Here is a 26066-nt window from a genome sequence, read left to right as displayed (position 1 = left end):
AAATGCCCTCAGGGATTATATAGTGGCAAGTCCTTACTCTTGGGAACTCTGTGATACAATCAAGAAGACAAAGACAAAGTACAACAAGAGAGAGACTATCTAAAGAAAAATCCAATCATGAAATTCATCTGGAGGAACAAAAGGTCAAGAATATCAAGGGTGGTAATAACAAAAGAAAAGGGCAATAGAAGAGGATCTTTCAGTACCAGGCCTCTCAGTACTCAAACTGTACTACAAAGCAACAATCATTAAAATGATTTGGTACTGGTCAAAAAGGAAGAAGTCTCTGGAGCATCAATCAATCAACATTTATTAAGTGCCTACTACATGCCAATCATTGTGCTAAGCACTGGAGGCACTGTATGAAGTGTTAAGATGAAGTCTACAACATATAGAATCAAACAAATACACTAGTAATCTTCAACAAATCCCAAGACCCCAGTTACTGGTGGAAGGACTCACTATTTGAAAAAAAATTGCTGAGAGACTTGGACAGTAGTCTGGCAGAATATACACCAAGATAAACTCCAAATGAATTCATGACCTGGATATAAAAGGTCACATCAAAAACAAATTAGAGGAGCAAGGAAAAAATTATCTATTGGATGTATGGATAGGGGGAAGAATTAACGTCTAAATAAGCAGTAGAGACCGTCACATAAGATAAAATGGGCAATTTTGGTTATATAAATTAAAACATTCTTCCATAGGCAAATATAACAGTAAAAATTAGAAGAGAAACACGTTATTTGGAAAAAATCTTTGCGATAAGTTTCTTTGATAAAGGTCTCTTATTGAAGATATATGAGAAACTGCTTAAAATTTATCAGACTGAGAGCCATTCCCCAATAGATAAATCGTCAAAGGATATGGATAGATAGTTTTCAAAGAAGAAATTCAAGCTATCAATAACCATATACTCTATATCACTAATTATTGGTGAAATGCAACATAGAGCAACTCTGAGGTTCTATCTGAGACCTACCAGATCGGCAAAGATGACAAAAGAGGAAAATTACACATATTGAAGGGGTTGTAGGAAAACAGGTAGCCAAAAATCAGAAACTAAGATGGGGGTGGGGTGAGGGGTGAGGCAGGTATTGGGGAATGGATAAACAAATTGTGGTATATTAATGTAATGGAATTTTATTATGCCATAAAAGATGGTGAAATGGACAGTTTTAGAAGAAACAAAGAAGACTTTTTATAAACTGATGTAGAACAAAGAGTAGAACTAGGAGAACCATTTATCCAATGACTATATTACAGAGATCAACTTTGGAAGACCTTAAATACTCTATCTACTCACAAAACATGAATCCAAAAAAACCCAATCATGAAATATGCCACTCACCTCCTGACAGAGATGTGATGAACTTAAAGATACTAGAAGAGACATTCATTTTTGGATATAGCTAATGTTGGCATTTGTTTTGCTGGACTAGGCAGCTATAAGTATCTAGGACTTTCTTTTTCAGATTTACTCATTTTATTTGCTCAATGGAGGCGGAAGGAAGTGGAATAGATTACTTTAAAAAAACAAAAGATAAAAAAAATCAAGAACAAAAAGGATTCATCCATTAGATAGAGTTTGGACTAGATGAGCTATGATGTAACTCTAAGATTTAATGACATTCTTCTTTCTCCATTTTGACCTCTATAAACTTCTCTGGCTTTCCTTTCCAAATAATTCTGCATTCTTGTGTGTATCTGTTTCTACCTTTCTGCTTTGGTTCTGGGTCTCAGGGTAGGAGACACTAAGCTCAGGGTAGAGACAGATGATGTTTTAGGAAAACCCAAAATGAAAAAAAGCTCAACTTTAAATCAGATAAGAGGTGATTTCCCTTTACAAAGAGATTCACCGTATTTTTCCTTTCAATAGTTTGTCCTCTTAGTTCAAATCCTCAGACACATGCTAGGATGAGGGAGAGCTGCCTTTTTTGGCGGCTCCTGCCATCATGAGGAAGGAGCACAGAGAGTGTTGAGGAAGGAATGAACTCTATTGACACTATGTTGGGGCCTGGTCCTTGCAGGGTGGGGGTGGGGTGGGGGTTAGAGGGCGGGAGCAGGGATGATGTTTTGGGGACCTTGGTTGTGAAGAAGATACCCTGAGATTCTTCCCTTAGGGTGGCCAGTGTCAGTGCTTCTACTGAAGGCGGAGAGAACCCAACTTTCTGATACGGGCTTGGACTATTTTAAGAGCAGAGACATCACATGCCAACCATTCTCTGTCTAGCATTTCCCCATCTTGTTCTGGTGGACTGGCAAAGAAAGAGTGTGGAGAGGAAATTCTATGCCTTTAAAGTGGGAGTTTGCCCGGGGACATTTTTGGAGGTGGGGAAGGGAGTTGTTGGTTTGGAAAAGATATAACGTCTTCCGAGGGATGCTGTACACACACACCCCCACCCCCACCCCCTATGTTTGAAGAGTTGCTTTTCAGGCCCTAGAGACCATCCTGTTTATCTTGCTGTCACTCCGCCCCCCCCCCCCCCCCCCCCCCCCCAAGGAGTTCTCGTTCTGCTTGTGAGATCTCTGGCATAAATGCCTGTCTTGGTTGGCCCTCACCTGTTTCAGCGTATCTCTCACTGGCTGGAAGTTCTTCTGACTGCCTAGCCTAATCCTTCTGGCTCATTCATTTCAAGCCTTGTGGGAGGTAATAGTGGAGGTGAGGGAGTTCTTTATGAAGAGGGGCAGATTACGTTTTTCTCCAGTCTCTTCACAACCACCCAGGCCACCTGGTCCACCCTCTTCGGTCATCTTTCAATCTCACCCCCCGCCCCAGTAATGCACAGAAAGTCACCAGAGAGAGATGAGAGCCAAGATACCAGGGTTCTCTACCCGCTGATGCTTCCTCTGGATCACCTTCGGGGCCCTTTAACTAAGGACTACTCACCCTCCCCCCAGGGGATTGTGTGAGGGGCAAGGCAGGCCAGACCAGAAGGTTATGTAACTGAGAGAAGGGATTAGCTAGTTAGATAGTGCTGAGACTGGAGCCAAGGAGGGCAGGGGTGGGGGATGGAAGGAATCCACGAGGAAGGTGGGGAAGGGTGGGGGGAACGGGGAGCCAATGATGGCAAGGAAAGGAGGGAGCCAAGTGAGGCGGGCGTTAAAGTGAGTCGGGAGAAGGGGGAGAGGAGGGGGAAGTCAAGGAGTGGAATGGGTAGCCAAGGACAGAGGGGGCCAGAGAAGGGGGGAAAGCTGGGAGGAGGAGCTGAAGGAGGGGAGAGCCAATGGGGACAGGGGGTAAGAGACGGTGGGATAGCACGGGAGGGGTGAGATTCAGGGCAGGACTGGATAGAACTACGGGACTCGACTTGGCTGGATGGGACCAGCCCCTCTACAGAAAGACCCTAGGGCCAGACCGAGTCCCGCTGCAGGCAGAGAGAAGAAGAAGGGCGGAGAGGGGAGAGGAGGGGGCGTGGCGGGGAGGGGTGGAGCCGGGGAGCTCCTAGCACTAGGTCAGCCCGAACCAGAGCCGGAACCCAAGCCTAAACCCGATCCCGATCCTTGACTGAGCTGGAGGGAACTTGGCTAGGTGCGTCCCCACCCTGTCCTACCCTAACTGCCCTACTCCATCCCGCTTCACCCCTCCCATATACGCACCTTTTTCCTAACCCAAGTCTTAGACCTCGCTTCCTCCCCTCTCGGCCCCCCAGGTCCGCCCCATCTCTCTCTCCAGTATCTCTTAACACTCCCCCCCTCCCTTCCTCCTCAGATCTCGTGTCTCAACTAGTTCCTAGGAAAACCTCCGGTACTCACTTCTGTCTCACTTCTGCCACTACCTTACCCTTTTGATCTCGAGTCTGAGAGTGCCCATCCTTCTTGTTCCAGAGCTCCCATCTCTCTCCTCCATCCATATCCCTTTGATCTCAAGTCAGAGATCCCTCACCCTTTCCTTATCAGAACCTTCTTTTTCACCCTCCTCATCAGAACCGTCCTCTCTTTCCTTTTCCACTATCAGAGTCTCAACTCCCCCTTCCAATCTTTCCTCTCCGTGGACACCCGCCCCTCCCCCCAGCTCCCCACTGCTTGTCTAATAGAGCCTAACCTAAGCCTATTTAATAGAGACCCCGTTTCTTATCAAAGCCTGGAGAGAATCCCCAGTAACAAGTCTCATAGTCAGTGTGACCCTCCTTTCCCTGCTTCCTCAGAGCAGTCTGCCCCATCTCTCAGGTTTCCTCCTCCCTCACCCTACCTACCTTTTTTTTCTACTACCACAACCTTCCTTGGTCCATTTTGTCCGGTTCCATACTCCTCCAGCAGACCCTCTGCTGTACTGTCTCCTTTCCCCTTCTATTATTGCCCAGCTCCCCTTGACACCCCACCCTCTCGTCAGTCCGCATTTTCTAGTGCGCTTCCATCCTACCTCGACCACTTTCCATCCCCACGCTCCCCAATTCTCTGCCCTGACTCCTGTCAAGCTTCTTGATTCCTTACCTTGACTCCCCTCTCCAAGCCCCCGATTTCCTGCCCTGATTCCTCACCTCTGCATGCTCCCTGATACCCTGCCCTGACTGCCCCCTCCCCCATTCCCACACGCCCTGATTCCTTGCCCCCTGGCCTCTCAGTTCTTCCAGAAAAAGCGGTTGAAGAAGCACGAACCCAGCTGGTCCTGGCCTACAACCCTTTCTTCGCTGCCTCAGACTCAATGACCAGTCGCAGGAACACTGCTTTCGAGGGCAACGTGGAGGGGAAGTTTCAGTTTGCCATTGACCGAGGTGGCACCTTTACAGATGTGTTTGCTCAGTGCCCTGGGGGCCGGGTGCGAGTGCTCAAGCTACTGTCTGAGGATCCAGCCAACTACCAAGATGCCCCAACTGAGGGCATCCGACGCATCCTGGAGCAGGTGGGTCTGCCTCAGGAAATTGTGGTAGAAATGTTAATTATTGTCATTACTATTAATGATGAAACCAGTGATAAGGGCAGCTGCTTTCTCTTAGGCTCCTGGGAGCACTTCTGAATTTTGGTTTAAGGTGGGGGGGGGGGGGAGAAACCTGTGGCTTCTAGGCCACATGTGGCCTTCCAGGTCCTTGGGTTTTACCTTTTGACTGAGTCCAAGTTTTACAGAACAAATCCTTTTATTAAGGGGATTTGTTCTGTGAAGTTTGGATTCAGTCGAAGGGCTGCACTTGAGGACCTAGAAGGCCACATGTGGCCTTCAGGCCGAAGGTTTTTCATTCCTGGTTCAAAGTTCTGTTGCAGAAGTTGCCTTTGTTGTGGAGGGAAGAAAGAGGGCAACTTGGAGGTGGGGGGGGTGAGGGGTGGGAGGGGTGGGTATCCAGCCTTTAGACAGCAATTGACGGGCATTGATTCTGGGACCAAAGTTGGGAGGACTCTGATCCTCTGCACCCACAGGAGCCAGAGGAGCACCAATCCCCGTGAATCCACAGGAAAGGAGGGGAGTTGGTGTAAAGGGGGAAGAGGGTAAGAGGCACAGACACTGATGCTCTCTGTTCATAGGAGTGTGGTGTGACACTGCCCAGGGACCAGCCCCTGGACACCAGCCGTATTGCCTGGATCCGCATGGGCACAACTGTGGCTACCAATGCACTATTGGAACGCCAAGGAGAACGTATGGCCCTGTTGGTCACCCAGGGGTTCAAAGACCTGCTTCACATTGGGAACCAGGCCCGAAGAGACCTCTTTGACCTGGTGAGAGCTTATTGACCAACTCACCCCTCAGCAGGGCAACTTGGGAGAGTTCTCCCCTTGGCCCAATGCTTATCATAGTGCCTGGCATGTAGCAGTTAATAAATATTTATTGACTTATTTCCATTCCCCCTTCTTTATGGGACAGCTTCCTCATAGGAAGTGCCTCTCACTTTTAGTGACGTTGCTCCTACCAAAGCTGTGTAGAAATGGAATTATTTTCAAACAGAGGTTCTTAACTGTGAACTTGCTTAAAACATTTTTAATAACTGTATTATAATGTCATTGCTTCCTTTGTAATACTATTTAGTTTATTTTATGCATATAAAAACATTATTCTGAGAAGGGACCCATAGGTTTCACTAGACTCCCCACAGGGTCTATGATACAACCAAACTTAAGTATCCCTGTTTGAAAATGATAATAAAGGGATTTTTTTTTATCCCTGTCTATCCCTTTGGTGTAAGGAAAAGCCTGGTAGCATTCCCTTGTTCTCTGTGTATGGGTAAGTTCCCTTACAATAAACTTTGTATAGTAGATATTTTTGACGGGCTCCAGTGTTGCAATCCACTTCGAGCCGCCCCCCCACCCCCAACTTCCTTTAACCGGAGGCCTATTCTCTGCTCCAAGGAATAGAACTGGCCCGACTGGTTCTATCATCAGGGGAGAGTGTTGGAGGGAGGTGGGGAGTTAGACTGGAATGAAAACTTGGGCCAAGGGCCAGCTGAGAACTTGGACAAGTGCAGACCAATGGTCAGGAGAAAGTTAGCAGCAGCAGCTGGCCAGGAAAGACCAATTGTTCCCTGTCCAGAACTGTCTAGCTTGCCTTTTCCCAGCTACAGTCCCTGGCCTTTGGAACTTAGGCCATTTGGAGACAGCAGTCTGTACTCAGCCCTATAGTCTCTTCGTTTCATTTGGGTTCCCCATTTCTGCCTTTTTTTACGGAACTCTATAGTCTTCACCTTTCCCTTAGTTTCCTTCTACTGGGGGACCCATGATTGGTCTGTAAGAAATGTCTCTCACCCACATCTTCCATCTTCAACTGTACATCCAATCACTCTAGTACAAAGAGGAACCTTAGTCAGACTTCAGTAAAGTGCTAACCCAGAGAACATTCCCTCTGAATGTACTCTTGTTCTCTTCCTCCCACCCCCCCCCCATCCCATTCCCCCTAGTCAGTACCAATGCCTCAGGTCCTGTATGAGGAGGTGGTGGAGGTGGATGAGCGGGTGGTGCTGCATCATAGAGAGCCAGGGGCTGGGACCCCCATCACAGGTGTGTGCCTCCCTCTAACCTGATCTTCAACTCAAACTTTTGGGGGACTCTGGTTTCAGTTGCCTTGTGATTCACAAACCCTGCATTCCCTCCTGAGCCTCCTCAGTCTAGTCAATCTGGTCTACTATTCCCTGCTCTAAATTTCTGCCTCTTAGCCTTGGTCCCCCTGCTTCCAGTGGGCATAAGTGAAAGCTGAAAAGTGGACTCTGGGGTCAGAATTGGGGCTAGGGAGCTGGACTGGAGCCTGCGGAGTTGATCTGCATAGGTGCCAATGTAGAAGCTGTTTGGGTTGATGGGGAGGTAGGTTGGTGTGACAGTCAGTCACTTGGTCATTTCTCTCCACCTAGGTTCAACAGGGGACCTTCTAGAGGTGCAACGACCTGTGGATCTAGGAAGCTTACGGAAAAAGCTGGAGGGCCTACTGGCCCGGGGCATCCGAAGCCTGGCAGTGGTGCTTATGCACTCCTACATGTGAGGGCATTTTGGGGTACCCTGGCAGACATCGACACTAGGGCAAATTTTTAGGAGCCCATAGTCACAGATCAGGAAGGGGTGGGGGTGGGCAAGAATCTGGCACATAGGAGGGAAAGGAAGAGCCAAAGGTAGGCTCTAGTATGAGAAACTGGAGGTCTAGAGATGGGGTCCAGGGGAGAGGGAACCTGGGGAGGCTGAAAGTGCTCCAGGGCCTTGCTCACCTTGTGCTCCAAAATGTATCATATATCTCCCTGGGCAGGTGGGCACAACATGAGCAGCAGGTGGGCGCATTGGCACAGGAGCTGGGCTTTACCCACGTGTCCCTATCATCGGAGGTGATGCCGATGGTGAGGATTGTTCCCCGAGGGCACACAGCCTGTGCTGATGCCTACCTGACTCCCACCATCCACCGCTACCTGCAGGGCTTCTGCAAGGGCTTCCAGGACCACCTGAAGGTGAGGAGACCTTCTTATTCCTTGTATCCTGTGTCCACTCACCCAAGTGACATACTATGCCTCTCTCTCCTTGTTCTCCTCGACTCTGTGCCTCCTCAGCTATGCCTTTAACCCGGAATCACCCAGTTCTGTGCCTTTTGCATCACTCACCCTGTGCTAGCTTGCTGTTTCTAACTCCTACCCTGTCTTTCACTTCCCAGGTCTTCTTACTCTGGGCTCCCTGTGTCTCGCCTATGGTGTCTCACCTGTGGTCTCTGAATCTCTAACCTCAATATGCTCACCCTCTTCCCACCCATCTGATGTGTCCTGACCTCCCCTGACTCTGTACCCCCTCCCAGGTGGCCCCTGTACTTATCTGTTGTTGCCTGTGTCCCCTCTTGCCCAGGATGTCCAGGTGCTCTTCATGCGCTCAGATGGGGGTCTGGTGCCCATGGCATCCTTCAGCGGCTCCAGGGCTGTGCTCTCAGGCCCTGCAGGTGGTGTTGTTGGCTATGCAGTCACTACCTACTCTGCTGAGGGAAGACATCCAGTCATTGGCTTTGACATGGGTGGTATGGAGGATGATTGCTGGGTTCCACCCTTTGCTGGGGGATGGGTGGGGGGCATTGAGATTGATGGAGCTGATTTGTCTCTGGGGCACACTTTCTCACCCTCACCCTCACCCCAATGCGCAGAAAAAAATATTCTCCAAATCGTGGGGGTCAAGGGGACTGCAGGGTGGTGGCTGATATCTGGAGTGGGGGAGACTGGAGTGGAGGGGCCTTGAGTCCCATATGGTGTGGACTCTACCCATCCCCCTGCCCCAACATGTCTCTGTATCCCATCCACTGTCTCCCATCCTTCCTACTTTTAGGGACCTCCACAGATGTCAGTCGATTTGCAGGTGACTATGAGCATGTGTTTGAGGCCAGCACTGCTGGCATCACCATTCAGGCTCCACAGCTGGACATCAACACTGTGGCTGCTGGAGGCGGCTCCAGACTCTTCTTCAGGTCAGGATCTCTTTCTCCCTCCCTGCCTATCCTCCTCCCAGACCTAGGAGCTTCAGGTCCTGTCTTCAAGTTGGGGCCACACCCTGACATCTTGCTCCTTTCATCTCCCCCATTGCTATAATTCTTTTCATTTAAGTCCATATTTATCACATGCCTGCTCTGGGCATGACATTGTCCCGAGATGAAAAATGATTCCATCTCTGGCCTCAAGTTTACCTCGAATAGGGACATGAGAGGTATGGAATTAGGTTTCCAATTAAGCAGACAAGGAAAGGGCCTGACAAATCGTCCTGATCACATTTGAGGAGGGAGAGATCACTGTCAGCTAGAATCATGGGGAAGTCTCCATGGCAGAGGTGACATCTCTGTTGGGTCTCGAAGAAAGAGAATGAAGAGAAAGCGTTTCGGGCATAGAGATAAGCCTGAGTGGAAGCAAGAAAGGACAGGAAGATGCTATCAAGTTGCTGCTAACTAGTGGTCCAATTTGGCTGGGAATGTTGAATGCTTGAAGGGAAGTAAGAAGAGAAAAGCAGGTTGAAGGTAGATTGCACAGGGCCTTGAATGCCAATAGGGAGTTGGAAGATTGAAGGATCAGGCTTGGACGTTAGGAATGTTTTTTTTGGTAATTATTTGAAGGCAGATTGGAGAGGAGAGAGACCAGTGAAGAAGCCAGTAGAGTAGTACAGGGGTGAGGTGTTAAGGGAGGTGGTCCTGTAAGTGGAGAGAAGAGATGGATATGACAGATGTTGTGGAGGCAGAAGTGGTGACTATGTGGATGTCTCCTAGTAGAAGGTAAGCTCCTTGAGGGCAGGCACTGTCAAATATTTATTTTTGTATCCCCAGAGCCTGGTCCGTAGCAGGTATTTAATAGATGTGGTGAATGTGAGGGGTAAAGGAAAGAGAAAAGTGTCATCTATGACAATGAGCTTTTGGGCCATCAACAAAAATCAGAGACTTGGAAGGGAGCCCCGTTTGTGATATGCTGGGTTTGAGGTGCTATTGGGAAATCCAGTGGAGATGTTCAGTAGGCAGCTGACTCAACTCACACGCCACCTCCTCCTCCATGAAGCCTCCTTTGATTTCCCTCCAGCTGAAAGCATTTTCTCCTTCAAGTTTTCTTAGGGTACTTTATAAACCAAGCAATTAAAAAGCATTTTTGGGTGTCTGCTAGGTACCAGGAACTGTGTTAGGTCCTGGAGATACAAAAAAACCTTCCCCGACCTCAAGAACTTACATGGATATGGGGATAGGAGAGGGGGAAGAAGAGGGAGACACCACGTACACATGGAAGCAATAAGGATCTGGAGCTGGCTCCATGTGATTGTTAAATTTTCAGTGTGAGCATTTATACCTTGGAAATTGCCAAATGCTACAGACCTGGGCTTGATTTATTGTCTTGTTGATTGCCTAGACTTGAGAAAGTGTGACAGTAAGGTGCGAGGTGTGATTGCCCCTTTGGGTGCCTAAGATTTTTGTTCTTCATTTTTGAAGAGGATTGTGATATCAGCGAGATGATTCCATGACTTGCAAGTGAATTGGATTTAACTGAGGAAGGGCTTTGCAAGGTTACCAGCTTTACTTTCTCCTTGGGAGCCTTCTGGGTCCTGTGGCAAGATACAGGTCAGGAAGACTGGAGATGGCTCCCCTGGTGGCTAAGATAGGGTGGAAATAGAGGGTCTGGGAACTAAGTTTGATGAATGGGGAAGCCAGGGTGTTTGAAGAAGTCTTCACTGTGAATATTGAAGCTATTGAGGATAATGGCAAGGCCCAGGGTAGAGAGGACAACTATAAGGTAGATGTTGAGGTTGTTGAGATGGGGTTGGGGTGGGTGGGGAATATCCTAGAGATTGGAAGATGACAGCAACAGGAACTGGTGGGGAGGGTAATGTAATGAGATGAAGTAACCTTCAGGGGAAACCCTTGCTATCATTGCCTTCTCTGCCCTGGCCCTCCATCCCATGCCAGGCCCTGATGCCTTCCTTAAATTCTACTCCTTATTCATATACCCCTTCTTCAGGTCTGGCCTATTTGTGGTGGGTCCTGAGTCAGCTGGCGCTCATCCTGGTCCTGCCTGCTATAGAAAAGGTCAGTAAAGACTATGACCCTGACCACAGCTTCCCAAACTTGAGTACTACCATCTCAGATGCTTTCTAAATGGATGGACTGAATGTTCCTAGCTCTCTCTCCTACCAAGTTCCTAGGCCCTGCTTTCTCCTCCCTATACCCTCTCCCAAATCTCCATCCTTCCTCCTTCTCTGAAGTGCTGTTTCTATCTTGCTTTCATCAATGAGTTCCACTATTCTTTCATCTACTTTCTCCTTCCAGGTGGACCATTAACAGTGACAGATGCCAACTTGGTCCTGGGTCGCCTACTTCCCTCTTCCTTTCCCTGCATTTTTGGTCCGGGTGAGGACCAGCCACTCTCCAAAGAGGCCTCTAAAGCGGCCCTGGATACTGTGACAGCTCAGGTCAATAACTTTCAGGCCCAAGGACCGTACGGGCTTGATCCACTGACACCTGAGGAGGTGGCCATGGGTTTTATACGAGTGGCCAATGAGGCTATGTGCCGTCCAATCCGTGCTCTTACCCAGGTATGAACGTTCCCTGGCCACTGACTCACCACTGTGACCACACACTGACAAACACATACTAGGCTGCTGACTTTCTTTTTCAAAATTAAATTCTATTTTTAACAAAAATTTATTTTTTTCTCCCTCCTACCTCTTCCTGTTGGGGAAACAAAAGAACAAAATTCTTGTAACAAATATGGATAGTCAAGCAAAACGAATTCTTACATTGGCCATGTCCAAAAAATAAATCTCCTTTTAAACCCTGAGCCCTTCAACCCTGTGTCAGGAATCTGACCATGATTTTCAGCTTCTGAATGACCATCATGCTCCTGGCCATCTTCCTTGGCTGCTAAGCAACCACAAGGCCACTGGCCATTTCTTTCTTGGCTGCTTCCTCAACCACTGACCAGCCATACTCCTTGATCACCAACTGGCCATCACAGTGACTGATGTGTCCTCAATTTTAGATGACTATTCCTCCATGGATACACTGATCAGCCACAGTCGAGTGCATTGTAACTTGACTGTAACAGTGATGTTATTTTGGTCCTCTTCCAGAATGAAGGACAACAATCATATTTACCTTCTTTGTCCCATTCCTTTTTTTTTTTACCCCATTCTAGCTCTAAACTATGGTGATAATCATTTTCCTGGTTCTCAGGAAAACCTCAGAACCAAGACTAGGACAGTGGAAATAGGATGTCCTTGCCCCCAGGCTAGTGGAGGTAGAAGATTATAGGACTGAAATTGGAGGAATGGTGAAGGCCTGGTACTCAGAGAATAGAGGACCTGGAGATTATCAGGGAGTACAGGATGGATGTTGGGTCACTGCTAACTGCTCTCCTTTCTGCTCCACAGGCTCGAGGCCATGACCCATCAGTCCATATACTGGCATGCTTTGGGGGTGCAGGGGGGCAGCACGCCTGTGCCATTGCACGTTCCTTGGGCATGGACACTGTCCATATACACAGGTACCTGTTGGGGCATGTGGGTTTGGGGGGTTATTATGTGCCTCTGTGCTTGCTTGTCCTCCAACATGTATCTGGGCACAGCAGCTGTTATCTGAGCTGCAGCCAGTTTGCTGGGGAGGTACAATGACAGCTCAGCTTGTATAGGCCGTGCCTCTTTCCTGCTGACTTCAGAAAAGTCTCCACCTCACCAGTAACTTCCAAGGTGCAATCTCCCTTGTCCTCCACCCCATCTTCTTCTTCATCTGATCTTGCTTCTGCCTGCCTTCAGTAAACTGAAATTTGAGCCCCTAGATCATCTGAAAATTTACTACTCACATGGGGTGGGGGAGGAGTGGAATGGGGGAAGACATGAGATACAAAGATCCAGAAGAATTACACAGAATGTGGTGCATGGTGCACTGATATTAGCCTGCTCTCTGCCAAATTCTATAAGATGCATTTCCCCCATTCCTCTTTAGCCATGTTCCTTTTATAGTTCCCAGTCTGGCATTTTCTCATGTTCAATCAAATCCTCAGCTCTTTTTTTTAATAATTCCATGGGAAACTTTTCTTTTTATTCTTATCTCTTACACCCACCCTATGTAGCTGAGGAAGAGGAGCTAGTTGGTTAACAAGCATTCATTAAATGCCTGCTATGTTCCAGGCATTGTGCCAAGCACTGGGGATAGAAAGAAAAAAAATCATTCCCTGCTCTCAAGGAGTTCACAGTCTAACAAGAGAGACAATATGAAAACAAATACATACAAACAATATATAAACAGTATAAATTAGAGATAATCTCGGAGTGAAGGTACTAAGATTAGAGAAGACTGAGAAAGCCTTCTTGCCAAAGGTGGGGTTGTGGCTGAGCCTCGGATGAAGCCAGGACATAGAGATGAGGAGGAGGGAGAGCTCTAAGCATGGGGGACAACCAGTGAAAGTGCCACACTCAGGAGATGAAGTGTTTTATTGAAGGACCAGCAAAGAGGCCATACCATTGCATTGTAGAATAAGGGGTGATGGTGGCGACAATGTGTAAAGACTGGAAAGGCAGAAGGTGACCTTGGTGGTAAAGGGATTAAAAAGCCAAAGAGGATTTTATATTTTATTCTGGAGGTGATAGGGAACAATTGGAGTTGATCAAATGGGGGGGGGGTGACATAATCGGATGTGCACTTTAGGAAGGGCAGTCTGACAGCTGATTGAAGAATGGACTGGAGAAGGGAAGGACGGGCTTGATACACCAGGGTGGTGGCAGCATCAGAGGAGAGAAGGACATACATACAAAAGATATTTCAAAGATAGAATTAACAGAAGTTGACAAAAGATTAGATATGAGTGAGAGAAAGTGAGGATTCAATGATACACCTAGGTTTTGAGTCTGGGTGGCTACAAGGATTATAATACCCTCGGCAGTAATAGGAAATCTAGAAAGAGGGATGGGTGCAGGGGAAAAGATGATGAATTCTGTTATGGACATGTTGAGTTGAAAATATCTATAGCACATCCAGTTTGAAATGACCAATAGGTAGTTGGAGAAGTGAGACTGGAGGTCAGGAGAAAAGCTTAAGGCTGGGTGTAGAGATCTGTTAATTATCTACATAAAGATGATAATTGAATCCACGGGATCTGATGAGATCACCAAGTGAAATGGTATAGAGGGAGAAAAGAAGACTTAGAACCGAACCTTGGGACATAGCTCCGGTTTGCAGGAAACGAAGACCCAACAAAGGAGATTGAGAAAGAGCAGTCATACAAGGAGCCTAAGAACCAGTACAAAGTAGTGTCAAGGAACAGAGAGAGAAGAGAGTATCCTAGATATCTTTTCCTAGAGAAGAGAGTACTTGATAGTGTCAAAGAGGCCAAGAAGGATGAAGACGGACAAAAGGCCACTAGATTTGGCAACTAAGAGATCATTGGTAACTTTGGAGAACAGTTTCAGTTGAATGATGTGGTCTGAAGCCGGACTATAGAGTTGAGAGAGTGAGAGGAAAGTAATGGAGACATCTAGTGTAGACAGCCTTCTTAAGCCATGAAAGTGAGTAGAGATATAGGATGATAACTGGTTGGGATACATGGATCAAATGAAGGGTTTTTTTGAGGGGAAATGGGGGAGACATGGGCATGGTTGGAGGTGGTAGGAAAGCAGCCAGTAGACAGGGATAGATTGAAGATAAGTGGGAGAGTTGGGATAACGGAGGGAACAATTTTCTGGAGAAGATGAAATGGAATAGAATAATTGATGCATGTAGAGGGGTGTTTGCCTTGACAAGGAGAAGGGCCACTTCTTTATGTGAGACGAGTGTGAGAGTGGAGATAGTGGCAGACGGCATCTGGTAGATGTGGATGAGGAAGACATGAGAAGAGGGAACCCATAGCAAATGGCCTCAATTTTTTCAGTGAAAGGAGACAAAGTTCTCAGTTGAGAAGAGTGGTAGGAGGAGGAACCATAGGAGATTTGAGAAGGATGAAAATGTGTTCAGTAGAGCAGCTGTGGTGAGTGGGATAGGAAAGTGTAAAAGGATTGCTTTGCTGTGGTGAGAGCCCAGTTGAGACTATGTAACAAATTTGCAGTGAACCCAGTTAGTACAGTTTTGTGATTTTCTCCATCTTTGTTCTGTAGCATGTGCATAGGAGTAAAGAAAGCAGATGCTGGGAGAAATCCAAGGCTGAGGTTTAGTCAGGCTAGATCTTTGATAGGATAAAGGGACAGGGGACTCAAGAGAAGACAGTGTAAGGTTGAACTGGTTCCCCAAATGGTCAAAATGGGGAAAGGAAAGGACTGTATGGGATGACAGCTTGAGAAAGAATTGAAGGGTGGGGGGATTGGGGATCACAATGAGGATGAAAAACAAGGTTTAGGATTGCAAGAGAGAAGGAGAGGTGGGATAACAAAAGATTATGATCAGATAAAGGTGAGGGTCAATAATAGGTCAACCTCACTTAGACAAGGTCTTTAACATGGTAGAAATTCCCTTGACAAAGTTAACTCTTTAACAAAGTATGAGTTACCCAGGGTTAGGTATTTTTGACAGTGAAGTTCTAGGTTATTATTGCCCAGGTGACCTTCATTGCTACTGAAGTTAAATACCTGAATTACCACTTTGGATATGGCCTTTAAAAGGAGAGACGATAGAACACAGAGAAAGGATATCTTCTAGGGAGTAAAACAACCATTCCTTCCAGTGAACCCCACCTTTCCAGGGTCTTATACAGTATGTCAGATTTATATTATTCTGGCTGGGGCCCCCTTGAAAGGTAAAAGAACTTAAAGCAGATAGTCAACTCCTCTCCCTCCCTGGACTTGTCCAGCCCACCCAAACTCAAAATATTGGTGAAGAATAATTCTGGGTTTGTTTCTCCACATTAATGGCTCTGTTCCTCATTACTCTTTGGCTCCCACTTCTCCTTGATCCATCAACCTTTCTGCTTCGTCTAATAACTTGACCATTCTGCCATCTTTGGCAGAATCTGGAGAGAATCTTTGAGGGAGTGCACAGAGATGCTATCTTCCCTAGATTCCATCAGGAAGTGCAATCTACTTTCTGTAGATTTCTCTCTCTCCCTCTCTCTCTCTCTCTCTCTCTCTCTCTCTTTCTCTCTCTCTCTCTCTCTCTTTCTCTTTCTCTCTCTCTCCCCTTCCCTCTCCTGAGTTTCTTACCAGCAGCTCTTTTTTCTCTGTTTTCTGAGCTAAATTGGAGGATGTATGTAGCTTGGTTGGTACACCAGCAGTGAGGAAGCAAATAGGCAATAAGTATGCATGACAATCAGAAAAATGGGGTTAACCCACTGGTGCCCAAAGTAATTCACAAGGGGGTTCATACCTTGTCAGAGGGCTAACCTTTTCAAAGAGATTTCATCCTTTTTAAGGAGACGCATCATCAATATCAGAACAAGGGCATTACTGGCTGGCAATCAGGAAGACCTTGTGTAGGGAATTTCTTACCTAGTCTTAGGGAATGGCTAGGTATACCTTCCACACTAAGAAACTAAGATTAAAAAAATGAATAAAAGAGTAGTAGCTTACATTCATGGGAAACTGAGGTTCAGAGTTTGCCACCCGTCAATTGTGTTACAGCTAGTAAATGATAGAGCCAGGTCTCCTGGCACCAAGTCCAATGTTTGTTCTACTGTACCACGTCATCTCAAGGCAGAGCTGCAGAGTCTAGTTTTCTGAATTGATCTGGTTTGTCAGCCAAAATGATCAAACTCTAAGTACTTTGGGGCCAGTCCATTTTTCAGGCCTGGCTGGAGCCTCAGTTCAGCACTTCTTAGACTTACCATACCCTACCCCACCTCCCCTCAACCTTGGTTTGGTCCTTGCCAGCTTCATCTTATCTGCCTGGAAATAAAAAAGAACACAGCGCTTTTTAAAATCTTCAGTAAATTTCTTGTCTACTTTACCTGGCTCAGGTGGCAGAGTCTGGCCCGGAGGGGTTGCTAGGCAGGAAAAGAGGGATAAGGGGTGCTAAGTAATGCTGAAGGGATTGGTAAACCTGCAGCGGAGGCATTCTTTCACCTCCACATCAGGCTATTTGCTTTGGCGTCCCTCTATCATGAATTTTCCTATTTTGAAGAGGATAAAGTTCTTGCTTTTATATAAACATTGAGGTAAAGGCTCCAAGATTTACCAATCCAATCATTTTTGGGCCCTTAGTACAGGTGTCCTAGGTAGATATCCCTAGGATTGACTTCCCTACACACACCCTCCCCCCTCTGCAGGCACAGTGGGCTGCTCTCAGCACTGGGGCTGGCCCTGGCAGATGTGGTGCATGAGGCCCAAGAGCCTTGTTCCCTGCTATACACCCCCGAAAACTTCCCTCAGATTGACCAACATCTCAGTCGCCTGGATGAACAGTGTGTGGAGGCCCTGCAGGCCCAGGGCTTCCCCAGGTACCGGGGCACAGGGTGTGGGGCCCAAGGTTGTCCCAACTAGTGAGGGCTGGTGGAAGGTGGCTATTGTCCACAGTGGGTTGGGAACATGGGCAGGGCCCCATGAGGGAAGTCTGAAAGTAGGGCCAGGCCTGAGAGGCTGGGATGAGGGTGGTCACAGGTCACAGGATCAGCAAAGAAATTCTCTTTGGGTCCCATGGTCATGTTCTTAACCATTCAGCATCTCTCACTCTTTCCTTCTCCTTCATCCCAGATCCCAGATCCATACTGAGAGGTTTCTGCACCTTCGCTACCAAGGGACAGACTGTGCTATCATGGTTTCTGCTCGTCGACACCCTCCCACTCTTCATTCTCCTCATGAAGGAGACTTTGGGGCAGCCTTCACAGAGAGGTACCAGGGTCCTGTAAGAAGTCAGGGAAGTGGGGTCCCTTCCTCAGTGACTCATCGTCCTTGACTAACTTCCCTCTGTCTGTGATATAGGTACCTTCAGGAGTTTGGCTTCATCATCCCAGACCGGCCAATCCTAATAGACGATGTGCGAGTACGAGGGATGGGCCAAAGTGGCCTCAGACCAGAATACCCTCCCCAGGCTCAGGACGGACCTCCTCGTATTGACATGGTAAGACTCTGCCAACCTACCAAACCCAGCGGTCCATAATGCTATAGCACTTAAAAAAGGACAAAGTGTTTTCCTCACAGCAACTCTGTGAGACTTTCCAAAAAACCATCCCCTGCATAAAATGAGATACCATCTTGTCTTGTTCCCCACATGCCCATGGTAAGATTTTCTAAACCAGAAGTGTGGCTGGCCCATGCAGCACAGAATATGCAGGTCTAAATTATAGCCCAAACCAGGTTAAAATGTCATTGGGAAACATTTGACAAAGTAAATTAAAATACAGTAATACATAGGTAATGCATTTTAAACTATGGGCCCACAGGGATCCTTACGTACAATTTAGTGGTCCTCATTCTTACTTGTTTGATACTACCACCCTAAATATACATGGACACTGAAAACTGACCAGAGGTCATGGGCCTCAGAGCTTCCCAGGGAAATGAAGGCTGAGGGCTTCCACCATCACATAGATATTGAAGGTGCCATATGGTACCACACTGTTGCTGTTAGAAGAACATGATTCCAAGAGGCAGGTTTCAGCTTGCTATAAAGAATGACTTCCTAATAGCTAGAGCTGTACTAGAGGAATGGCCTATCTTGGGGGGTAGTGAGTTTCCCTGTTTTGGAGGTCCTTAAACAGACACCAAACGACTGCTTTTTTCAGTGATGTAGCTATTCAGGTATAGGCCATTCTGGATGGCCTCTGAGGCCACATCTAATCCTGGGATTCTACAATTCTGCCTTTACTCCTATCCCAAGGTTATCTTGGACAGCACAGGATTTCAATCCATAAAAACCTTTTCCTCTCAGCTAGGGGAGGAGCTCATACTCTGCTATCCCTGTCCAGAATGGGGCCTTGAGAGGGTCCTCACCCTGTGCCTTCTCCTAGGTAACCCAGTGCTACTTCGAGGGAGGTTACCAGAATACTCCCGTGTACCAACTGGGAGAACTGGGCCAGGGACACAGACTCCCAGGACCTTGCCTCATCATTGACAGCAACAGGTCAGGGGGATGTTGTGGTTGTAGTTACAAGGGTGGGGTGAAGGAGGAGAGCATGCAGGGATAGAGGAAGAGAAAGTGGACATCTAGAGGGTCATAGAAATAGGAGTGGAGGAGAGAACGTATGTGAGACAGGTGACAACACAGCCCTTGTTAGTCTTAACCAGAAGCAGGTTGGGGGACATCGAGACTCCAATTGATAATATTTTTGGGGGTAGGGCTCTTCCTGAAAGGTTAGGTCAGAATTCTTCAGGATCCTAAGAGTAACTTTCTTTCTTTTTCTCAGTACCATCTTAGTAGAGCCAGAGTGCCATGCTGAGGTGACCAAAGCAGGTGATATCCGAATCACTGTGGGAGCACATTCCCCTACTATGATCAGCTCCCGACTTGATCCCATTCAACTGTCCATCTTCTCTCACCGTTTCATGAGCATTGCTGGTGAGTGACTGTCTGCTTGGTCTCCTGTTGGCTATTTATTGTAGTCATTCCCCCACCCCTCTGACCTCATTCCTATCATCTGTGACCCTAACCTCTTAGTCTCCTGATATTCTTGGGTTTCCACGCTAAAAAATTTCCCAGCATTTTTCATTTCTCCACGGACATAGGAAAGGTGAAGGGGTTGTGAGCACGACTATGGGGTGATGGGTGGTCTCTGTTAGGAGTTTTTCTTTGATATTGTGTATATGCATTAAAGGAGCAAGTAACCCTTTGTAAATTACTAATATATCACAAAAATATAGCTGGCAGAGGGAAGGAGGAGGTTATATTAGGATTAAAACAACCCTTCCTAGGAGCAGCTAAAAAAATTATTGATAAATTTTGTTTTAGTGTAACCATAGATACTTTATCTTCCATAATGTACAAGCCCCCAAAACAGTTCTATATAGAGGGTGTCATCAGGAGGAGCCTGAAGATATCTCCCTGTACAAGTTGTGGATAACCTCACTGAGAGGACTGGTGGATTGTGAGGAGTACCTTTTGGCTTGGACCATTGACATTTTATTGAGGGTGAGAGATTGTCAGGGGTAGATATGAGTCCCACCCTTGGACTAAGGCCTCTTCAAGGTTGTACTTTGGTTATTTGGAGATAGAAGAAGTTGACAGAGGGACAGAGAATGGACTTGGATCCCTGGAGGGTGGGATGAAGCCTGTCTATCCTCATAGCTCCCTAGCAAGCCCCTCAGCCACAGACAAGGCTGCTATGGAAGATAGTGGTAGAACTTAGCTGCCCCAGGGTGACTGCTGTGGACAGGTGGTGGCAGAATAGGGAAGGAGTTTCTGGGGGAGACCAGATGGCTTGAAAGTGACTGCAGCTGGGAGTATCATTGGGCACCTAGCTTCCACTTCAGAGAGGGGAGGCGGGGATTTCCTGGACAATGCCTAGTTATCAGCTTTCTGGAGGAAAAAAGGAATACCCAAGTGGCAAGGGACTGAGCCATAATTTGGAAGAGCAAACCTGGACCTTGTCTTCCAACTGCTACTGTGAGTCATATGGACTGTGCAGGTTCAATTGGAAGGGGAGTTGGTCTCTAGCAACTCCAAATGCAAAATGTTCTTCAGGGATGCTTCCAAATCTGAGAGTAGCCCCATTAGTGGGGAGGTTATATGGGTTATGAGGGTACATTAGAGAAGCTTGCCAGGAGGTGACTTTTTTTTAGCAGTCCCAAGTGCAAAAATCCCTTTTGAGAGAACACTAAACCTTACATTAGAGGAGCATTACAAGTCTGAAAGATTATATATGTCCCTAGGGGAGGGTGAAGCTCACCCGAGGATGAGGGGTCATCTATTGGTCTTAAGTGCATTTCCTTCCAAATAAGTCTCAGTTACATGGCAGTGCTTTGAATCTAGAATATTGTATAAGTTCTGAGGATGGGGGTAAGAGAGGAGGGGAGAGAGAACCTATTGGAAAGGGAAGGAGGGGTATTTTAATTCTTTATAGGTTCCTTTGGATTCTGTTTTATTTTGTTTTGTTTTTTGTTTTTCATTTATTTTGTGGAAGGAAATAAAAGAAGACTTTCATATGATTTATAGTGAGCTCGTGTGCTTGCGTGGAAGCATTATCTTTTTACCCAGATCTGTAGAGATCTAGACATAAGCTATATTCCATCATTCCCAGGGGAGTTTTACTGGAGTGAGGACAAAATGAATCAATTTTGGGAATTCCAAAGGAAACTCTGGGTAAGAACTTGAGCCAAAGAATGATTTCTGGGAAGCTCCCTAAAGTTGAACCTAGTCCATATAAACCCGGAGCTGGGGTTCGGGGTCATAGGTTACCTAAAACAACGTAAAAGTGTGATCGGGACCAACAGTGAGGAACGTGCAGCCTTCCCATGTGTACAAAGAGATTTATATACCAGCTTTTTTGTGGTGTCAAAGAAATGGAAAGCAAAATTGTAATGATAATCAACTGTGAAAGACTTAGTAACTCTGATCAAATACAGTGATCTATGACAATTCCAAAGGACTTCTGATGAAAAATGGTATCCACCTCCAGAGAGAAGCAATGAACTGAGTGCAGATTGAAGAGTATTTTTTTTCACTTTATTTTTCTTGACTTTTTTTTTTTTTTTGCAATATAGCTAATATGGAAATATGTTTTGGATGACTTCATGTGTGTGTGTGTTTGTGTGTATGTAATGGTATTGCTTGCTTTCTCAATGAGTAGGGGAGGGGCAGGAGGGAGGAAAAGAATTTGGAATTGGGAAAAAAAAACACGTGCAGCCTTGCCCTTGGGTAGTTTTCTGTTTGTTAGAAGAAAAGATGTGCTCAGGTGTGTGTTTTTTAAGTCAGTGTGGGGATTCTCCATTTTCTTGAGCTTAATTTGTGCTTTTTAATGCAGTTTTCGTTTAAGTAGTGGTAGTAATCGTGTATATTGTTCCTTCGGTTTTACAGTCTGCCTCTCTTCATCCACATTTTCTTCTCTTTCTTTTTGTCTCTTGTATTTACCTTTCCTTATGATGCAATTATGTTCCATTATGGCCACATTCCACTGTTTGGCCATTTCCCAAATTGTTGGGCATCTGGTTTGTTTCAGGTTTGATTGCAATTACCAGTAGTGCTGCAGTGAAAAAAACTTTGCGGGGGAGGGCAGATAGATCTTTTCTTGTTAATAGACTCCTTGGGATAAAAACCCAAGAGTAGGATTGCTGGCTGAAAAGGTATGGATAATTTTGTCACATAGAATGTAACTATCAGGAAGAGCCTAGTCAAGGTTAACAAAGTCACCATTTGAAAAAGTCTTTCTAGAGAAGATATAAACACCCCCATTGACAGTGCATTTCAGACTTTGTCCTGGCGTCCATAATGACTCCATGATGAAACCCCTCATCATGTGATGAGGTAGGTATTGGCACAAAGACCACACATTCTGGAAAATTGATTGAGTCATGGTTAGTCATACACTTGAGACATCATATTTGGCTTTGGCCTTGAAAAAGAACAGATATAGAGCAGAAAGAATGAGAGTGGAGAAACTCATAGGGGAGAAGGGACCATAGTGATCACGGTGGATGGCAGCAGCTGGAACATATCTCCTGGAATAGTGGAGCTACAGCAGAAGAGATGCAGGGCAGAAGGAGGATTTCTAGGGCCAACCCAGGAGAGAGGAGTAGGATTTTCTGGATAATGCCAGGTTCTTGGCCCAAGTTTTCTTGACACAGAGGAGGAGTTTCTGGACTTGGCTGCCCAGGTGGAAGAGCTTTGGATGCAAGCAGGAGTCAGAGCTAAGGAGTAGTCAGAGACAAGTCCATAGCATGGAGGAGCAAATCTAGATCATATATACCCAGTGTCAGTACTTTGTGTCATATGGTCTAACCAGAGGGGTCAACTATCTAGAGATCCCAGCTAGGTAGCACAGTAGATAGTGTGCTGGGCCTGGAGTCAGGAAGACCTGAATTTAAATCTGGCTTCAGACATTGTTTAAAATACTACTTGTGTGACTCTGGGCAAGTCACTTAACCTATGTCTGCCTCAGTTTCCCCATTTACAAAATAGGGATGATAATAATAAAACAAATCTCCCAGTGTTATTGTGAGGATCAAATGAGATAATATTTGTAAAGCACTTAGTTCAGTGCCTGGCACATAGTAGGTGCTTAATTAATCCTTCCTTCCTTCCTCAAGTCTTGAACACTTTATAATTCCCTAGAGGAGATTGGATTCACCAGGGTAAAAAGGATTGATTCTCCAGTGCGCTTTTCCCTTATGGGGGAACCATTGGACTCACTGGAGAGGGAAAGAAAATTGTCTTGACTTCGCATGGGCTTGAGTATAAGTCCTTTGTGTTTGGATTTTGTATCTAGTAGAATAAAAACTGTCCAGTAGAGACCTAGACAGGAGCTATATTCTGATTTCCTTAAGGGAAACTCTTGGTTGTGGTATGAGTCAAACAGAATAATTTGTGAAATGCTCCCAAAGATTAGAACTGATCTTTAGAAACCCAGGACTTTGTCTCTGGGCCATGAGCTAAATACCTTTTCTTCTATAATTTCAAATTGTTTTTCTAAATGGTTGGACCAAATCACAGCTGATCACAAGAAGGTGAAATGGCTGGTAGTACAACACCAGCCTCTGGCTTGCTAGAAAGAATGAAAAGTTCCTAGAGAGAATAGGGGGAAATATCTTGGAAGAAATCCAAAAGGAAAAGAATCCCCAGAGGGTAGAGGAATACTAAGGCCAGTGTTAAGAGGCCTTAGATGAATAGAAGAGAGGAGAAGAGGGAAACTCTGTATTGCAGCAAGGGGTGAAACTCTGCTTGTGAAGATGAATCTTGGCTGGTCCTCAACAACATACTTAGGACTACCGACAGGTTCAAGCATGTGAGTCAAGTGCTGTTAGCATTTCCTGAAGAGATTTTTGTTTGCTTACACAGCTCACCTGTGGGGATGACTGACAAGACCCCAGAAGTGGCTATGCACAGGCATAACATGACCAATTAGGAAGTGCTTTTGCTTTCAAGAACATGAATCCAAGGCCCAGCAGAACCAGCTAAGACTCTTTTGTGAAATCTACTGGCCACCCCCCATGCTTATGGGAACAAACGCTGTAGGCAGGAAATTTTGAAATAGAGTTCTCCTTATAGACCCTCCCATCTACAGGGTATTTTACAGTTTACAAAGCATTCTCCCTCAATAATAATAATGGCTAGCATTTATATAGCACTTTAAAGATTCCAAAGTGCATTACCAATATTATCTCACAACTATTCAATGCCACATATTGAACAACAAATTTACATAACATTTACAAATTTATATAACAAATATTCAATACAAATATTCCTCACAACAACCTTGGGAGTTAGGTGCTATTATTAAATCCATTTTATAGATAGGAAAACTGAGGTAAACCAGTTAAGTGACATTCCCAGGATCACACAACTAGTAAGTATCTGAGGCAGGATTTGAACTCAGGTCTTCCTGACTCCAGGGCTGGTGCTCTACTCACTGCGCCACCTAGTGGCCCCATGCTAGTAGGTTTCTGAGGCCAGATTTGAACAAACTTGGGCCTTCTAACTCTAGCCTTGGTGCTCTATCTACTGTGCGACATAGCAGTTTCTATGGGAGGGGAGGAAAATTCTCTAACGAATTTGTAAAGCTGAATCCTAGGGATAACAAGTGCTACATAAAAGGAACCCTAATCGAGGAGGTTTTGAGTCATCCTCAGGAGACATTTCAGACATTTGGGAACAGTACTTGTGACTTCAGGTACCTCATATACTAATCCACAGAATATGGCTAATGAACAAATTATTCTGGGAATTTTAAAACAAAGGGAAATAGAAATGGAAATGGAAACATAGCAATGCAAGGGTGCATCTTGTTTTGGTAGGGGGGGTGGTAGGTGAGCACTGTCTATTTAGAAGGTATACACCTGTATGGAAATCTATGAACCCAAGGAGATTATTTAGGTAAGAATAAAAGAAGTGAGAAACAGAAGTAATAGCATGGGAGGGATGTCCTATAGATTGTGTGTCTAGTGGAGGAAATGAGTGATGAGTTATTGACACGAAATTGACACAAGAGTAGAACAGGGTAGGGGTGGAGGGCTTCAGTTACTCATTCCATTAAAACAAGGACATCTGATGAAAATTCTGACTTGCCTTCCTGACGGTTTCACTTCTTAGTAGGTGGGGAACCTTGGAGGGAAGTGAGCACTCCGGCTCGGAATCTGTGATACAGGGGAGGAAGTCAGGGCATAATCAGACACATACCCTAGAGTTTTGGAGAGCAGATTTCAAAGTGCACAGAGAAAGGATACATAGGATCCTCTGGCCTAAAATTCTGTAGGGGAAAGTCAGCCTGGAATGAATGGAAAACTTAAAGACACAAAAAGAGATAATTCTGATGAAAAGAAAAAGAACTCTAAATAAACTGATGTGGGGTTAGCTAGGCAGTGCAGTGGATAGAGAACCAGTTCTTGTTGTCAGGAGGACCTGAGTTCAAATGTGACTTTAGATGCTTACTAGTTATGTGACCCTGGGCAAGTCACTTAACCCTGGTTGCAGAGAGAGAGAGAGAGAGAGAGAGAGAGAGAGAGAGAGAGAGAGAGAGAGAGAGAGAGATATGTGACTATACAGGGAATTCATCAAAGAACTTAAATTTTAAGAACAAGTACACAAAAGGTAGGAAACAGATCATGAATACAATACCATCACATGAGAGTAATGTCAGGAGAGTTTAAAGCTCAGATTGTCCTAAGCTTAGACTAAGGACTAAGGTTTTTTGTTTGTTTTTATTTTTTGTTTTGAGCCACATGGGGAAAAGGAGGAGAATGAAAGAAGGGTTAGGACCATTGTTTGGGTTGGATGAGAGAATGATCATGAATGATGATGGTGAGAAAGCCAAGCTGTTCAACTTATATTCTGTTTTCTCTGCTAAGGAGAATGATCTTTGGACTGGAGAGGACAGAACACAAATGGCTAATAGGGAGTTGATACCCAAGAGTTCAAGTCACGAGGCCCAGATGAACTACATCCTAAGGTACTGAAAGAACTGGCAGATGTGATTTCGGAGCCACTCACTACCAGTTATATTTGAAAGATTGTGGAAAATGGGAGATGTACCACAGGACTGGAGATGGGCTGATGTTAATCCTGATTTTCAAAAAGGGAAGAATTTGGAATCTGTAAACTCTAGGCCAATGAGCTTCACTTAGGTTCCTAGGAAAATTTTAGGATGTATTATTGAAGG

General features: G+C 45.7%; 1 protein-coding gene across 1 annotated transcript in view; it reads left to right on the top strand.

Annotated features, from left to right (window-relative positions):
* Nucleotides 1-3454: 3454 nt before the first annotated feature.
* The window catches only part of OPLAH (5-oxoprolinase, ATP-hydrolysing), a 37053-nt gene continuing 14441 nt past the window's right edge, over nt 3455-26066 (top strand). Inside the window, exons 1-16 of the mRNA XM_036740852.1 lie at nt 3455-3535; nt 4569-4846; nt 5461-5652; nt 6825-6924; nt 7272-7395; nt 7658-7853; nt 8239-8404; nt 8707-8845; nt 10863-10930; nt 11171-11436; nt 12274-12386; nt 17088-17258; nt 17512-17649; nt 17740-17878; nt 18768-18880; nt 19164-19315. Coding sequence (XP_036596747.1) covers nt 4649-4846; nt 5461-5652; nt 6825-6924; nt 7272-7395; nt 7658-7853; nt 8239-8404; nt 8707-8845; nt 10863-10930; nt 11171-11436; nt 12274-12386; nt 17088-17258; nt 17512-17649; nt 17740-17878; nt 18768-18880; nt 19164-19315 — 2275 coding nt within the window. The 5' untranslated portion in view covers nt 3455-3535; nt 4569-4648. The remainder of the gene's footprint in view (nt 3536-4568; nt 4847-5460; nt 5653-6824; nt 6925-7271; nt 7396-7657; nt 7854-8238; nt 8405-8706; nt 8846-10862; nt 10931-11170; nt 11437-12273; nt 12387-17087; nt 17259-17511; nt 17650-17739; nt 17879-18767; nt 18881-19163; nt 19316-26066) is intronic.

Source organism: Trichosurus vulpecula, chromosome 1 (assembly GCF_011100635.1).
Source record: "Trichosurus vulpecula isolate mTriVul1 chromosome 1, mTriVul1.pri, whole genome shotgun sequence".
NCBI classification, from domain to species: domain Eukaryota; kingdom Metazoa; phylum Chordata; class Mammalia; order Diprotodontia; family Phalangeridae; genus Trichosurus; species Trichosurus vulpecula.
The sequence above is the reverse complement of the archived record's forward strand: the minus strand, read 5'-3'. Positions and strand labels throughout refer to the sequence as shown.